The sequence below is a fragment of the Danio rerio genome, chromosome 13 (assembly GCF_052040795.2).
Source record: "Danio rerio strain M-AB ecotype USA chromosome 13, GRCz13ab, whole genome shotgun sequence".
NCBI lineage: Eukaryota > Metazoa > Chordata > Actinopteri > Cypriniformes > Danionidae > Danio > Danio rerio.
Genome location: NC_141033.1, coordinates 25,837,405 through 25,855,372, shown reverse-complemented (window position 1 = coordinate 25,855,372; position 17,968 = coordinate 25,837,405). Strand labels below are relative to the sequence as shown.

Here is a 17,968-nt window from a genome sequence, read left to right as displayed (position 1 = left end):
TTGGTCTGCAGCATTAGACCTGATGGATGCGTATTTCCATGTCTCCACTCTTCCTCGCCACCGACAGTTTCTGCGGTTTGCGTTTGAAGGTCGAGCTTGGCAATACAAAGCCCTCCCCTTCAGGCTCTCTCTGTCTCCGCGGGTCCTCACCAAGCCCGCGGAGGGTGCCTCAGCGCCCCTTCGGCTCGCGGGCATCTGCATACTCGATTTCTTTACGACTGGCTGATTTTTGCCCTCTCTCGGAGCAGTTGATTATGCACAGAGACAAAGTGCTCTGGCACTTCCACCTGTGGGGGTTTCAGGTCAACCGAGAAAAGAGCAAACTCGCCCCCGTGCAGAGGATCTCTTCTCTCGGGCTGGAGTTGGACTCGGTCACCATGGCAGCGCGCCTCTCCGGAGAGCGCGCTCAGCTGATGCTGTACTGTCTGAGAGAGCTCGACAGTAAAACAGTGGTCCCACTGAAACTATTTCAGAGGCTCCTGGGGCATATGGCATCCGCAGCCGCTTCATGCCGCTCGGATTATTCTATATGAGACCACTTCAGCACTGGCTGATCACGATCGAGTCCCCAGACGCGCATGGCACGCGTGCGCACACAGAGTCTCTGTTACTGCGCTGTGTCGCCGCGCCCTCAGCCCTTGGAGCGACCCCTCGTTCCTACAGACTGGGTTTCTCTAGAACAGGCGTCCAGTCTTGTTGTCGTTTCAGCAGACGCTTCCAACACGGGCTGGGGGGCTGTGCGTTGCGGGCATGCGGCTGCGGACCTGTGGAAAGGTACCCAGTTGCATTGGCATATCGCCTGGAGCTGTTGGCAGTGTTCCTCGCTCTCCACCGTTTTTTTCCGGTGCTGGAGCGGCAACACGTGCTGGTCAGGACGGACAGTACGGCGGCGGTGGCGTATATCAGCCGTATAGGGGGTATGCGCTCTCGCCGCATGTCTCAGCTCGCCCGCCGATGACTCCTCCTCATCAATGACTCCTCTGGAGTCATCCGCGGCTGAAATCGCTGCACGCCATTCATATTCAGGCAAGCTCAACCGTGCAGCCGATGCGCTCTCACGGCAGCCTTGCGTCCTGGAGAATGGAGACTCCACCCCGAGTCTGTTCAGCTGATATGGGCGCGATTCGGGGAAGCCCAGATCGATCTGTTGCTTCCCCCGAGATCGCTCATTGCCAGTTGTTCTTTCCCTGACCGAGTGCTCTTGGCACGGATGCACTGGCTTACAGCTGGCCTCGGGGCACGCGCAAATACGCGTTTCCCCCAGTGAGCCTGCTCGCGCAGTTACTGTGCAAGGTCAGGGAGGACGAGGAACAGGTTGCTTGTTGCGCCCCTCTGGCTCAACTGGACCTGGATGTCAGAGCTCTCCCTCGCGATAGCCCTCCCCTGGCAGTCCCTTCGAGAGAGCACCTACTCTCTCAGGGACAGGGCACCACCTGGCACCCTCGCCGATCTTTGGAGATTTTTAGACGCGAGGAAGACTTAGGTAACCTCCGATTGCGGTAGCTAATACCGTCACTCGGGCTAGAGCCCCCTCCCCGAGCGCGCCTATGCCCTGACGTGGAGTCTATTCACTGAATGGTGTGTCTCTCGCTGAGAAGACCCCCGTAATTTGCCAGATCAGCGTTGTGCTTTCTTTATGCCGAGAGAAGTTGGAGAGCAGGCTGTCGCCCTCCACACTCAAGGTTACGTGGCTGCCATCTCCGCTCTCATAACGCGGTGGCTGGCAGCACCGTGGGAACGCATAACCTCATCATCCGGTTCCTCAGGGGCGTTAAGCGAATTAATCCACCCCGCCCCCTCTCATGCCCTCTTAGGATCTCGCCCTCGCTACACAAGCCGCGTCAGATCCTGTTATAAAGCATTACACCAACCTGTCCTGTAGAGGTCGCTATTGGACTACTTATCCTATGTGCCTTACAAAGACGTGCACGCGAGCACACGAGAGAACAATGCAGTCGGAGTGAAGCCACGGGCAGAGAAGTTGTGTGTTGCTAATCAGCGTTGTTTGGTGGATTTGTGCGTGTTTTAAACCGTGAGTACATAAATGTTCACGTGCTGTATGTTTACTGAAACTTAAGGAGTATGTTAGAAGAGTTTTTATGCTGTTTATCAGCATTAATTCGATGTTCTGTGATCGCCGTGATGTGAGATGACGCAGCAATAATTAGCTGACGCTAATTTGATACTCACGTCGTTATTGAAGTTAATAAGTGACCAGCTGTGTGTATATCGTTCGATTTCAACCTGTTTATATTATGTTAGTCAGTATGTATGATTATTGCAGCCTTTGTCTATATTTTATGCAACATGTGACCCAGTTTGTGTCAAACACCCAGTTAGCAGCAATTTGGACTTCATATTATGCTGCTGTCAGTATCTTGATACAATTATCCATTTGCGCCTAACTACTTGCCTGTATTATATTTTGATCCAACTGTACTATGTTTAATGTTGTATTACAAATGTAACTTTGATTTAATATTGTTTATTGTTATTCCTTTTTTGTAGAAACCACATCTCTATTCACCATTGTGGAATAAAGCAACATAATTTAATTATCCCGTCTCATGCATTCTAATCGATGCACCACAGTGATCATCACCTTTAAACTGGCAACTTAGTTGAATACTTCTCAACAAAATTGGTCCTTCGAGCCGGATTTGGTGATTACTGTGGATAATATGGCCCGTGCTCCATCAGATAGACCCATTAGACCAGATGATGTTCGCTCAAGCCGCTCCAGACGTCCCCCAGCCTGGTTAGAGCAGTATGAAGTTGACCTTCCAAGACTAGTAGAACGTGAAAAGCCAAGGCAACATCCTGCTAGTATGATGGACAGAGGGAGTTATATGGAGAGATCTGCCGAGATGACACCTCTCCCAAAGTATCCCACTACCCGTAACTGGAGCACAGGAGGGATGGAAGAAAGGAATTTGGTCTCAAGTCAGGTTCCCCTTTATGAGAGCACTCCTGCACCATCACATTATAACCCATCGGTGCTAGAAGTTATTCAACAGTTGCAGGAGGATAATAGGAAGTTACACTCGACCATGATAGAAATGCAGCAGCGTATAAACCAGAATGCTGTTTTGTCACCTGTTTTGCCACCTCATCCTCTTTCACAATCAGTAGCAGTGCCTGCTCACAGTGCCATGATAAAGACTCCCAACAATGTAGCAAAAAGGCTTGGTCAGCAGTCCGTTATTGAGGAAACTGAAGAGGAATGGCCACCACCCCCTCCCCCTGTGACATTACATGAACGGCCTAAACAGCCCAATCCAGATATCTCAGATTTTATGGAAGAGCTGAAAGAGCGAATTCATAAACTAGAACTAAAACGGTCATCTCCCCCATCTACACCAAATTATTACCAGCCAAACGATGACCCAGATGAGTCAGAGTCTTGGTCAGACTATAGTAATACAGCAGCTCCCCCATTGCCCCCACCAAGAGACTATAAATTTACTGATTTACAACCCCGTAGACAAGAGAGATCATATAGGGGTCCCAAACCTTCCATTCCAGACTTCACTTGTGATGATCCCAGAGAGTTTGCTAGGCTTCGGATATCCCTGGAGAACATTCTCCCACCTGACGCTACAGAGAGATTCAAATATCAAATTCTGGTGGACCATCTCAAATTTGAAGAGCCACTCCTAATAGCTGACTCGTATAGTAACTCGTTGTTCCCCTACTCAGATACTATGGCCTCACTCATTCAGCACTATGGACAACCTCACCAACTGGCGCTGAGGAGAATAGCAGAGCTAATGGATGGGCCAACTATCCGATCAGGAGACTCTGTGGGATTTCGTAAATTCGCACTGAGGGTTAGAGCTCTGGTCGGAATGCTTGAACAACTTGAGCAGGAAGGACGTGTTGAACTTCAGTGTGGGTCACACGTGGCCAGGCTAAGCAGCAAATTACCACAGGAGTTTAGGGCCAACTTTAGGCGATATTTTCACCCCCAAAGGAAAGGAGTTCCCTCCCTTATGGACTTCTCAGAGTGGTTGGAGTATGAGCTGCAGATCCAAGAAGGTGGTGATATGCTTGACCGCATAGAGACTGGCAGAGAGGCTGCTAAAAGGCAAAGAGAGCCAAAGAGAGATGGTAAAACACGAAGCAAGTCAATGAATGTTTTATTAGGCTCTACACAAACTACCTTGACTGAAGCACCTTCTGCAATAAAGTCCCCTTCACAGTGGCCTGAAAAGGTCAGAGTATACTGTCCTTACTGCTGTAATAACCTGCACAATCTAGATGATTGTTCCAACTTCTCTCAGCTTACCAGACAGCAGCAGAAGCAATGGGTCATAAACAACCGGCGTTGCTGGAGATGCGGTCGAGGTCACCAAGCAGCCCAGTGTCGTCTAAGAGCACAATGCAGTAACTGTAAAGGCAAGCATCTGACTGCGCTTCACGAAATAAATACCCAACCAGGAGAACTGTGTAAGGAGGAGAAACACAGGGATGAAACAACTTGCGGACTGGTTAACTCTTCCTCTGATATCCTGTATCTTGATAGGAAAGCTGGGTGCAGTCAAGTCCTCCTTAAAGTCAGTAAAGTGCTCCTGCGTAATGGCAGTCATACACTGGAAACATACGCTGTCTTAGACGATGGATCAGAACGAACCATTCTCCTTCAAGAAGCAGCACAGAAGCTAAAATTACAAGGGCAATCTGAGAGCCTTACCCTTAGAACAGTACGACAAGACCTCCGGGTGATACAAGGCTCATCTGTTTCCTTCACTATCTCACCCGCCAGCCAACCTGAGAGAGTCTATAAGATAATAAGGGCCTTCACTGCTGATCAGCTAGGTCTAGCAGAACACACATACCCGATTGAACGACTGCAGTGTAAATATAGACACCTGCGAATGTTGCCTCTACCAGACATAAAAGGTGCCAAACCTCTCCTTCTCATCGGTTCAGATTTCCCACATCTGATAACTCCAATTCAACCTGTAAGATTGGGACCTCCAGGGGGACCAGCTGCTGTTAAGACAAGACTTGGCTGGACACTTCAAGGCCCTACTAAGTACTTGCCATTACAGAATGGATCCCAGTCATGCTTGTTCACATCTACACTCTCGCCATCAGCCGAGCTGCATAATCATGTGGAAAATCTTTGGAAGCTTGATGTCTTGCCATACAGAAATGAGAAGGTAGTTACAAGATCTCGGCAGGATCAGGCAGCTATGGATCTCCTGCAGACCAAGACTGTTAGAGTGAACGTAGATGGAGTACAGAGATATGCCACACCCTTGCTAAGAGTGCAGTCTATGCCAACCTTGTTTGCCCCACCAACTTCTGTCCTTGCCAATCTTCGCAATACAGAGAAGCGCCTGCTCAAAGACCCAGATCGCGCCACAGCGTACAATGCAGAAATTCTAAAACTTGAAAACTTAGGATATGTTGAAAGAGTGAGCCAAGACGTGTGGAAGTCCTCTAGTGAGTCATGGTTCATACCACATCACATGGTGACCCACAATGAGAAGGCTAGAATCGTGTTCAACTGTTCCTTTACACATCAAGGACATAATCTGAACGAACTGCTGCTGCCTGGCCCCAATCTGAGCTCTTCATTATTGGGTGTCTTGTTGAGATTCAGGGAACATGCCACAGCCATCAGCAGCGACATAAGAGGAATGTTCCATCAGGTACGACTCCTCCCTGAGGACAGACCTCTCTTACGGTTCCTATGGCGTGACCTGAGCAAAGAAAGCCCACCTAGCGTTTATGAATGGCAGGTCCTACCCTTTGGGACAACCTGTTCCCCATGCTGTGCCACATATGCACTTCAAAGGCACGTTACTGACCACAGTCAGGAAGGGGATGAGGTTCGTGACGCAGTTGAGAGGCACTTTTATGTGGACAATTGGCTCCAAAGCTTCCCTTCATCAGAAAAAGCCAAAGCATTGGTTAACAAATTGAGAGAACTACTCAATGGTGGCGGTTTTGAGTTAAGGCAATGGACAAGCAATGTCCCAGAGGTCATAAGACACCTTCCTCAAGCAATACTCTCCCAGGATAGTGAGCAATGGCTTAATCAGAGCCAAATGGACCCGCAGGAACCTGCCTTGGGACTACGTTGGAGGTGTAAATCTGACACACTAGTATACCAATCCCACTTGAGGGAAGCAAGCCCCACAACTATGAGGAACATTTATAGAGTGTTGGCCAGCCAATATGACCCAATTGGACTCATAATTCCATTCACCACAAGAGCCAAAATCCTTGTGCAGATGTTATGGAATAAACAGAGAGAATGGGATGATCCGTTACTTCCTAATGACATATTGGAAGCTTGGTTAGCATGGGAGAGTGAACTGCCTCATCTGGAGAAACTGAGCTTGCCCCGATGTTACACAAAACCTCACCTAGACCACCCCAGTTGTACAAGAGAAGTGCATATCTTCTGTGATGCGTCAGAACGGGCTTATGGGTGTGTTGGATACCTGCGCACTGAAGATCCACATGGTCAAGTAGAAGTAGCCTTCATTACTTCAAGATCACGAGTAGCTCCTAAAAAGCAGCTATCAGTGCCAAGGCTGGAGCTGTGTGCCGCCCTCACTGGCGCCCAACTTGCACATCTGCTACAAAGAGAACTGACCCTAAACATTGAACGAATCACACTATGGACCGACTCAACCACAGTCCTCACTTGGATTCACTCTGATTCCTGCCGGTTCAAGGTATTTGTCGGGACAAGAGTCGCCGAAATTCAGGATCTAACTGATAGCACAAACTGGCACTATGTTGACTCTCTAAATAACCCAGCTGATGACATCACAAGGGGGAAAACTCTGTTGGAACTGACAGGTGAGAATCGATGGGTCAAGGGACCTCCCTTTCTGTGGCTTTCACCCAAATACTGGCCTAATATCCCAGTCGGCCCCAAAGAGGAAGATTCAGAAGAGTTACGTAAACCTGCTTCCTGCTTAAATATTGCTACAAACACCCTTAACCCTGGTTATCCTGACCCCAAAGATTTTCACTGCTTTAATGACTTGTTGAAAGCAACTGCACAGTATCTACATGGGGCGGCCCCATCTGACTCTCCAGGCCCTACCGCAGAAAACTACCAGATGGCAGAATTAGAGATTCTCAGAGCTGCCCAGAAAGAGAGTTTCCCGGAGGAGACTCAGTCTCTTACTGCTGGTAAACCAGTGCCATCATCAAGTCGCCTAGCTATGTTAGCACCTGAACTTGATGAAGAGATGAACATCATTCGCGTTGGTGGCAGACTACGCAGATGCAACCAGTTGGAACTAGAAACTGCTCATCCAGTTGTATTAGATCCAAAGCACCCAGTGAGTAAGATGCTCATCAGACATGTTGACAGTAACCTAAAGCACCCTGGCTCGGAAAGACTGTTTGGGGAGTTAAGACGCAAGTACTGGATACTGCGTGGCCGCGAGGCAGTTCGAAAGGAGCAACGTGGCTGTGTGGAATGTCAAAAATGGAGAGCTCAGCCAGTGGTTCCTCGCATGGCAGACTTGCCTCCTGCACGCCTGCGCCTCCACAGTCCCCCCTTCTTTTCAACTGGAATGGACTGCTTTGGGCCCTTTCTTGTAAAAATAGGCCGCCGTAATGAAAAGAGATGGGGGATCCTATTTAAATGCTTGACGACAAGGGCAGTGCACATCGAAGTCTTAACCAGTCTCGACACAGATTCATTCCTGATGTCTTTAAGAAGGTTTATTTCTCGCAGAGGCAAGCCCGCTGAAGTACTGTCTGACCAAGGCACTAATTTTAAAGGAGGCGAGCGAGAACTCAGTGATTCCTTCAAAGACATGCACCCTTCCCTTCAAACACTCCTGGCAGAGCATCAGATCAAGTTCATATTTAACCCCCCTAGTGCTCCGCACTTTGGAGGTTCCTGGGAAAGGGAAATCAGATCCATAAAGACAGCATTATATGCCACACTCAATGCTCAGTCTGTGACAGAAGAGATGCTTAACACCATCTTGATTGAAATTGAAGGAATCTTGAATTCCAAGCCGTTAGGTTACCTCTCTTCTGATGTGGCTGACCCAGACCCAGTAACCCCAAATCTCCTTCTCATGGGGCGGCTAGACCCTTCTTTGCCACAAATACTTTACCATGACTCAGCAGCACTCAGTCGACGGCGCTGGAGATCCTGTCAAGTCCTTGCTGACCGATTCTGGTCCCAGTTCTTGAAGAATTACTTACCTGCCTTGCAAACTCGAGAAAAATGGCAAACGGACACAAACCCTTTACAACCAGATACAGTAGTTCTCATAGTGGACCCTCAACTGCCCAGAGCACTATGGCCAATAGGACGAGTCATCAAGGTATTCCCAGGAGCTGATGGAAGAATCCGAACAGCTGAGGTTCAAGTGAAGGATCGATCCTACATCAGGCCGACTAGCAGGCTGATCCGCCTCCCCACTGTGTCCGATGATTAGAGAAAAGTGTTGCTGGAGTGACTGCAAATTTGTGCAACAAATTTGGGGGCGGCTGTTATAAAGCATTACACCAACCTGTCCTGTAGAGGTCGCTATTGGACTACTTATCCTATGTGCCTTACAAAGACGTGCACGCGAGCACACGAGAGAACAATGCAGTCGGAGTGAAGCCACGGGCAGAGAAGTTGTGTGTTGCTAATCAGCGTTGTTTGGTGGATTTGTGCGTGTTTTAAACCGTGAGTACATAAATGTTCACGTGCTGTATGTTTACTGAAACTTAAGGAGTATGTTAGAAGAGTTTTTATGCTGTTTATCAGCATTAATTCGATGTTCTGTGATCGCCGTGATGTGAGATGACGCAGCAATAATTAGCTGACGCTAATTTGATACTCACGTCGTTATTGAAGTTAATAAGTGACCAGCTGTGTGTATATCGTTCGATTTCAACCTGTTTATATTATGTTAGTCAGTATGTATGATTATTGCAGCCTTTGTCTATATTTTATGCAACATGTGACCCAGTTTGTGTCAAACACCCAGTTAGCAGCAATTTGGACTTCATATTATGCTGCTGTCAGTATCTTGATACAATTATCCATTTGCGCCTAACTACTTGCCTGTATTATATTTTGATCCAACTGTACTATGTTTAATGTTGTATTACAAATGTAACTTTGATTTAATATTGTTTATTGTTATTCCTTTTTTGTAGAAACCACATCTCTATTCACCATTGTGGAATAAAGCAACATAATTTAATTATCCCGTCTCATGCATTCTAATCGATGCACCACAGTGATCATCACCTTTAAACTGGCAACTTAGTTGAATACTTCTCAACAGATCCCTTCGATCCTCGACTCAGTATCTTTCTGTCCCTGAAGACAGCTCTGCTGGTCGCGTTGATATCGATTAGAGGGTCGGGGACCCGGAGGCATTTTTCGGTCAGTGACTCGTGCCTGTAATTGGCCTGGCTTCTCTCACGTCCTGAGACCCCGCCCGCGATATGTGCCCAAGGTTCCTACCACTCCGTTTTAATACGAGGTAGTGAGCCTGCAAGCGCTGCCCTCGGAGGAGGCAGACCCAGCCCTTCTTTATTGTCCAGTTCGCGTTTTGTGTATTATCCGGGCCGCACTCAGAGTTTAGATCATCTGAGCAGCTCTTCGTCTGTTATAGCGGTCGGCAGCAGGGAAGTGCCGTACCGAAATAAGTTCCCACTAGATTGTGGATGCCTTTCTTTCACTATCAGAGCCGAGATGAGCCGCGTCCCCCGAGAGCGCCTGCGCACTCCCACGGAGCTTCGCATCCTCTCGAGCGCGCGCACGCGGCGCCCCTCTAACAGACATCTGTAGAGCTGCGGGCTGGGTGACACCCAACACATTTGCAAGGTTTTACAATCTGCGAGTGGAGCCGGTTTCCTCAAGGGTATTAGGTAACCCTTGGTGATTGAGGAAACAATTCGGTAGGGTGTTGAAACACGCTTGCTGCGCCATTTTCCCTAACACGGAGATACGTGCGCCTTTTTATCTGTCAGTAAAGTTCCCCATCAGGTGAGCCCTGCAGATTCCTCCGTGGCCCCCAGCACTGACTAAGCGGAGGAGTCACTTGCTGGCCCACTACGTTGTAGGTCTGCCCGCTGGTCAGCCCGCGCTTTGGGTAAAGGTGCCTGCTATGCGTGATCCCCACTAGGCGATCCCATATGCTTATTCCGCCACGGTTAAGTCCCCCCCCCCTGGGCGGACCCGTGTCTTCCCTCCCCGCTAACCACTTTTTTGCTATGCGTACTCCCCCTTTTTAGGGCTAGTCCATATGTTAATTCTGCCATCTATCCCCCCTTGGGTAACGGATGGCCTCCGCAGCGTCCTCCCTATCGGGATTGCACGCTTCCCAACGTACTGTCGTGTATTCCTAGAATTATCTAGACGCTAGCGACTCCCAAAAAAGATACCTATTCCGTAAAACTTCTTTTGAAGTAGGATAAGTTAGGGCCAAGGGCACGTTGGAGGACCACGCCTCTCGTGATCTGGGTGCGTCACGCTTGCCTGACCGCTCTCTCATGGTGGGTGTTGGTAAGGTGCAGTCATTATGGCGCTTTCAATGGGCTCCCAATGCGTGGATTTTACAATCAAATCCACTTATAGTGCTGAAGTTCCCCCCGAAGGGGAACGTTCGAGGTTACTAAAGTAACCCTTCGGGGAACGGAAGCACTATACTCCGTCGCCATAATGACTGTCCCTTAGCTGTTAAAAGTCTCTTCAGCTTAAAAAGGATAGCGTCTGCTGGCGCCAGGTGAGCTTATATACTCAGTTGATTGCTTATGCCGCTCACCTGCGCAGGCTTGCGCTGCCAATTCATTCTTAATTGGCCCGTTCAATACTCTTTCAGACGAGTAGCTTCTGAACCGAACCTCCCAATGCGTGGATTTTACAATCAAATCCACTTATAGTGCTTCCGTTCCCCTCCTCGGGGAACGAAGGGTTACTTTAGTAACCTCGAACGTTTTCAAGTGCACTCGGTTCATTGAAAAGGACAGATTTCAAGAAGCTTTATTTGGATATATTTCTTATGTCTGTGATTTGCTGAGATTCCAGCTCGTTTGTTGACCACCAAACCATTGTAAAAGCATACGTCTGGTCCGAGTTTTTCTGGAGATATGTTAGTCTATATAAATCGACGATTAGCTTTTGTACTAGTGTCGGGTCTTCATTCACCATATTGACCATTACACTTTTCCCCATTTAAAACTAAATGATTAACATGTTGTGTCTATTCTATAGTCTTTTGACTACAGTCAATACAGTTTATTCAATTCACCTACAGCACGTCTTTGGATGGTGTTGGAAACTGGAGCAACTGGAGAAAAGCCACGCAAACATGGGGAGAACATACAAACTCCACACAGTAATGCTGACTGGGCAAGCTGGTTCTCAAACCAGCAATCTTCTTGACTTGAGGCACTTTTCAAATTAAACATTAAAATTAATTAAAACAAGTGGATATAATTAATTTATAAATCTGTAGCCAAACTATAGAAAAGAAACTCACAATGCAGTTTAAGTTCAGCTGCTCAGTTACTCTGACAGCCTGATTCTCAGCACCCCACATGTAGATAACTGTAGTTCAAAAAGTCAATATTTAAAGTCAAAATACATACATTCCTGTACATTTTATATTTACATTTAAATGTGAATAATTTTTTTATTTGTACTAACTGAAACTTAGCACTTGTTTTCAAGTTCAAATGCACAGTGCACACACTTATTTGCACATTAATTTTAGATTAAGCAAACTGTGTGTGGTACTGCATGGTGATTTAAGTGATACAAGCAAAACCAGACTTCATTGATCCCAATGAAAAGCATATTCATTTATCCCTTTATCCCATTCACCATTTAGGAAAAGATGTGCTTTGGCATCTTTTAATAGTGTAGGCCTTGTTAAACCTATAGAGACTATTTGAATAGAAAGAAAATCTGGCAAGAAGTCATCATGAATTGTTGATCTATAGGTAGAAGAGAGAATTTTAGAGCATACTATCAAAAACCCTAAAACTAAAGTCTAAAAACCTGCAGTTAGATTACAATGAACCTTTAAAGATACACAAGACATTCACGTGTATTTAAATGAAGCACACAAATAGAGCAATAGGACCATGAGCCTGTAATAATTAAATTAAACCTGCCAAGTGTGAACAAGCTGTAACTCCAACCAAATAAAAAGCATACCGAGATCTAAAAACCCACTTTCCTTTTTCAGTAGTCTTGGGAAATTAAGGACATATTATAAAAATAAAGTAGACAGCACACAATTAAATTAGCAGACATCAAATGATCAACATTATAATAAAATTTGTACCTCTTTGCTTTCATGGTAAATGCCTTTTTTAATGAATATTTATGTTTAAATATCAAATGTACAGTACAAGCTTGCCATTTTACACTGACATTGTGAGGATGACAAATACTGTTCAAACTTGAGAAGGCTGATCGTTATGAACAGCAAATGCTGTTGATTTGAAAATTGCATTGCTAACATTACAGATGGAGAACATCACCTTCATGACCTTTACAGCAACCAATTAAAGCAGCATTACAGACACTGCGCAAGAGTGCCAGTATTCCAATTAACAAGATAAATAATGCCATTTGGATTTGGCGCCCTCGTCTCACAGAAGTGTACCTCTTCTAAATAACAAAATAAAAAAAAAGAATACACTACCATAAAAAAATTAAACTGGACAATTAATATCAGCCACTCATGACTGATTCAATCTGTGCAAAAAAAAAAATGTCCACTACAATGAAACTTCTACCAGAACTCGATTGACAGATTCAATATACTTTTTAAGAGTTTGATTGACAGACTAGCTAATTAAGTTGCGGACTATATTAGTCTTGATGTATAGCGTTCACCTCATGCTGTCAGTCTGAGGACTAATGCTAAAGCACCTGCTAGTGTCGGTCCTAAATGACCTCAGTGCTTTATGTAACTGAACTGTCTGTTGATTGAAATGAGCTCATCTATATAACTGGCATGTAGGAATGACAATTGTGACATTAAGAAACTCAATTGCTTCGTTCTTGTCTATAATTTAAAATATCAGAAGCCATAGCGGAGTTGTTTTCCTCCATTATCCTTTTCTTGTTACCATGGGAACTTGAACAGACGGTCTTGTGTATGGTTTGAAATATGAATACGTACACTGAATAAATCTTTTCCACATTAAATCCTGTCAAGGAACATTTTGTATCATTAGACTTTTTAAAGATCTCAGAGACGCTGTAAAGTGTCCACGATGAAGCTGTAAAGTAAGCTTGTTTTACATTGGGCTTGTTTGCTGCAGTTTGAGTACACATGTTCCTGATGCACTGGTCTGGTTTCATTCTTACTTGATTACACTGAACATTTATGCATGTGCATTCCTCATACGGCATCACAAATGTGCAAAACACATCATAGAAACTGTAATACCTGCTGTAAATTATGATGTTATGCAAAGTGAATTACAAGAGCACATAAAGTACTGTCTGTCCATCCCTTGAAGGATTGCAAACAGACTTTTGAGGAGAAACTGATTGCAAGACATTCATTTGCAAGACTCTGATTGCATTCACTATGCATGATTATGCCTCATGTTCAAGACCCAGGTATACTTTATTTCCGTTCTTGTAAAAAAATTGTTAATTGACAGTTGAGGTGTTTGTCAATTTTTGTACTTATATTTTTGCCATAATTTTTGTACATTTAATTGAGTAAAGTTTCCACTTAGTTTCAGTAACCTGATACTATTTACAGCCCTGGTTTTATACAGAGGGACTGCATTCCTTTTGTTTCTTTTTGTAGCACATATAATAGCACAAAAAAGAAACAATATATTCACCCTTTGTAAAATAAATGCAGACCTTGAATATGTTGATAATCAGTGTTGACTGTAATTAGTTACAAAATTACAAAATCTAAGCCTTTAATACTGTAAATCATTTCAGCAGTTCTGTATAAATCCGTTCAGAGAAGAGAATTAATTGTAGTTTATTTTTTTAATACAAAAATGATTTCAGAATAATTTAATTGAACAGAATAACTATCAAGGCTACACACTTACAGTAAAAATAAACAATTGAGTCAGAAATTAGTTGATAATACGTTGTATAAATTCAGAGAATTAGAGATTGCCAACCCAGGCTCATTCTGAAAAATATATTAATTTCTGGAGTGTCAAATACGCCCCTGGGGGTATGTTAATTTTTTCAGCCACAGAGGCTGCTTTTTGAGATCTCAAATTTCTCGCGAGTGCCATTCGCACATGATTCCACCATAGGCCGCAATCAACTGACTGACTGACTGACTGACTGACAGATCAACTGACCCACCCTCCTTTTTTCATAAACCCAACCGATAGGGTTTTCAAAAGCACCAACTGACCAGCTTACCCACTTTCCTAAACCCAGCTTTAAACTTTACAGTTTTAAAAAGCAAAGCCGAAATAGAAAAGCCTTTATCTGTTTTTTACTTTGTTTTCCAATTTTACCACATTCTCACCCTGTTATTTACTTTACTATTTGTTATTTTATTTTTTGGCTTCTGTTTTTGTCTTACCCATTTTCTGAAACCGTTCTTCGCAGACTCAAACTCCCATTGTCATGGCCAACTCCTTTGCATCAGTCCAACGACGTACATGGCGAGTTAACTATACAAACTGGTAACAACGGGAAAGCTGTCCTTATGGAGGTAAGTGGTCAGCTGGTAAGCACGAAAAGTAATAGCGTCATACTGCTGCATAGCATTCATTTTAAAGAAGAAATGCAACCATACAGTATGTACATAAGGCTACATAATTCATGATCTCTATAAATAAATGTAGTTTAGCTACATTTTCAAAATGAGCCATTTACAGACTGCACATGCTTAAAAAGGAGTGTGAATTAACGACCATGTATGGTATGTATGAAATATTGTGTCATTATTTTGGAACATTTCAATGTTTTGATGCATATTTGTCTCTTTTCTCAAGTGTCACTTTTCAATAAAGTTAAAAGGTCTGTTAATTTTATTGCATATGCTTTATGATTTAGGGTTTTATGTATTAGTCAAGTAATTACATTTTCCCCCTAGTAATTATAAAATACATTTAAATGTTATTCTAATGACTAATTAGTCACTAATATTTATAACATTGTTGGTCCTGTATGTGTTGTGCAGACTGGCTCTTTTACACTTTGTGTTGTGACAAACAACTAGTCATCTAGTTCTTTTCTTTTCACAGAGCAGGCCTTTGATGAAAATACAATGCCGAAAATAAGTGTAAATTTTGATTAGTGAATGCAGTTGGAACTCTATTGCATTAACACTACTGCATTAATAACAAAGATACTGGACTGACATCCGTATTCTGCTGCTGAATGAACGTGGAGTCATTTGTGTGTTAATTGAGCAGGAAGTGTCCCTGTGCACCAGCTGTAGTGTGGTATGCAGAAGTGAACATCTCTTCTCTCTGGATCTCGTGCCCACGTTCTCTGGGAAATGGCCTTTATCAGTCCTGACATGTGTTCTGTGTCGACACAAGGACTTCAGTGGTGCTGGTATGGAGAATTATAATGAGCAACTTGGCTAGTGAAAGAAAAGCTCATCCTCCTGGGTAACACTTTATATTGGGCTGACGAAAATGTATAACAGCTAAGAAAAAACTTGTGTCATTATTTTTTAGACATATAATAGCTTGACTTCTATTTTTTTCTGCAGTTATCAATTGTCTTTGATTTAATTGTTCCATTTGCATAAAATACTGTATGTTTAATTTCTGCTCACTTTTTAAATGTTTTTTTTTAATATCATTTTTATGTAAAAGTTAACCAAGGCTCATTGTAGCCCAGCGGACGTTCCTGAAGGCCGCAAAATACGTCCTAGGAGGTTTGAATTTGTGCAGTTTTTGTTTTCGCGAATCCCCAAGAGGTTGCTGTGCCCCGCTTTTTCACATCTCGAACGCCTCACGGGAGCACGCTCCGTTCTCGCCCACGCTGTACTGCGCAAAAGCCGCCGGAGGCCGCTGTTGACCGACCGTCTGTCCGACTTACAGACTGAATGACTGAATGATTGACTGGGCGGCTGGCCAATTGGCCGATCGGCCAACCAGCCCCCCTCCTCCTCTTCCTTCCCTAAACCCAAGCGACGATTTACAAAAGCCGTCCAGAAAAAAAAAAGCCCTTGTCCGATTTTGACCGCGTTTTCAGATTTCGCCACATTCTCGCCCCGTCACGAACTCGTTCGCTTTTATTTTTTGGAATCTGTTTTTCATCTTACCTGATTTATGGAACCGCTCTTCCCCGGACTCGAACCCGGTTGTCACCGCGGCCGGCTCCTCCTCCTCGGGGCCTCTGCTCCGCCGACGTAACACTACGAGCTAAGTAGACAAACTGGTTGCGGCAGGAAAGCCCTCCACACCAAGGTGAGTGAGCTGTCAGAGCCGGCGAGCGCAAAGAAAAGGAGCGGAATCACACCACACTGCCCCGTAGTGTTCGCTCGAAAAAAACCAACAGCGGCCATATGTACCTCCGGCCACGTAAATCGTGGTCTCCAGAAACGTCCGCGGGGCTACGTTTTAAGAATGAGCTTGGGTCGGTAAAAGTCCTCACCAGCAGTTTGTAGAACAGGGCCCTGTTTCTCTCATGACAGTAATTGTCCTCTTGACTTTGCTAGAAGAATAATATTGGTAATGTCAAGTAGATAGTTCAAGCAGAAAAAATTACCGGTCAATTGAGTTCCATTCACTCTGTTCAAAATGAGTCGATTATTCCCTTGGCCAGGTCTCATACAACTCTTGAGTTCTTTCAAAAATTGAGCCCCCAAAGGAGCTAATTGTTCCTCCTTGCTGGTGTGCTTTGAGCCATTTATTTAAAGATGAACATAACAGGTATGCTAAAAATTATTCTACAGGAATAAGGACACCAAGAGCACAGTTCTCATACACTCTTAAATATAAAGGTTGTTGGGTTTGTTGAGTTTTATGAGGGAACTATCGCATTCTAATCTTTCTGTATTTTTTATCCTGATGGAGATTACAATATTTAAAAAAAAAAATAACAACAGACAATGGGGTAAAACAATATAATTATATACATACTTGACATTAATATGCTAATTTTAATGAAAACAAACTATTATTCATTCCTTTTTCTATGGCTTATTTTTTCTATGGCCCTTTATTCATCAGGGGTCGCCACATCGGAATGAAACACCAAAATATCCAGTATATGTTTTACACAGCGAATGCCCTTCCAGCTGCAACCAAGTACTGGGAAACACCCATACAGTCTTACATTTACACACACACTCATACACTAACGGCCCATTTAGTTTATTCAATTCACCTAAACCGCATGTCTTTGTACCCGGAGGAAACCCACGCGAACACAGGGAGAACATGCAAAATCCACACAGAAATGTCAACTGGCCCAGTCTGGACTCGAACCAGCAACCTTCTTGCTGTGAGGCAACAGTGCTAACCACTGAGCCACCGTGCCACCAAAAATATATATATATATTAATACAATGTTATATTATGACATCAATGTTATAAACAGTTAATTATACATCAATGATATAAGGACAATAAGTATAATGGAACCTAATGAAAGGGATTCTATCTAGCACCAAAATGAATATACATCATTGAAAAGATGTAAGTCTCTGTGTTTTGACCTGATTAGTAACACTTTATATTGCTAGTAAATGTATTTACTATTATAAACAAACAATAAACAATACATCTATTACTGTATTAATTTATCTTTGTTAACCTTAGTTATTGGAAATCAAGTTGTTCATTGTTCATGTTAACTCACAGTGCTCTAAATAATGCTTGCAAGCAGGGATTTGGATTTTAATAAAGTGATGATTTATTAAATTCTATGATTAATAAATTCTGCTCAAGTAGCTTTCATTATTAGTTCATCTTAGTAAATAAATTAACATTAACTAAGGAAACCTTATTGTACAGTTTGACCACCTGTTTTACAATAAAAAATATTATTGAGTGTAAT

General features: G+C 44.0%; 1 protein-coding gene across 3 annotated transcripts; it reads left to right on the top strand.

Moving 5' to 3' along the window:
* Positions 1-1,953: 1,953 nt before the first annotated feature.
* On the top strand, positions 1,954-9,194 carry LOC141377173 (uncharacterized). Of its 3 annotated transcripts, XR_015505514.1 has the most exons (3): positions 1,954-2,032; positions 2,509-8,668; positions 9,145-9,194. XR_015505514.1 is itself a non-coding variant. In XM_087278644.1 (2 exons), exon 2 carries the CDS (start codon positions 2,682-2,684, stop codon positions 8,430-8,432), a length of 5,751 nt encoding a protein of 1,916 aa, XP_087134770.1. In that variant the 5' UTR covers positions 1,954-2,032; positions 2,509-2,681; the 3' UTR covers positions 8,433-9,194. The 3 variants fall into 3 exon arrangements, 1 of the variants encoding a protein (XP_087134770.1); XR_015505515.1 differs by having other exon boundaries at positions 1,954-8,668; XM_087278644.1 differs by having other exon boundaries at positions 2,509-9,194.
* The last annotated feature ends 8,774 nt before the right edge of the window (positions 9,195-17,968 follow it).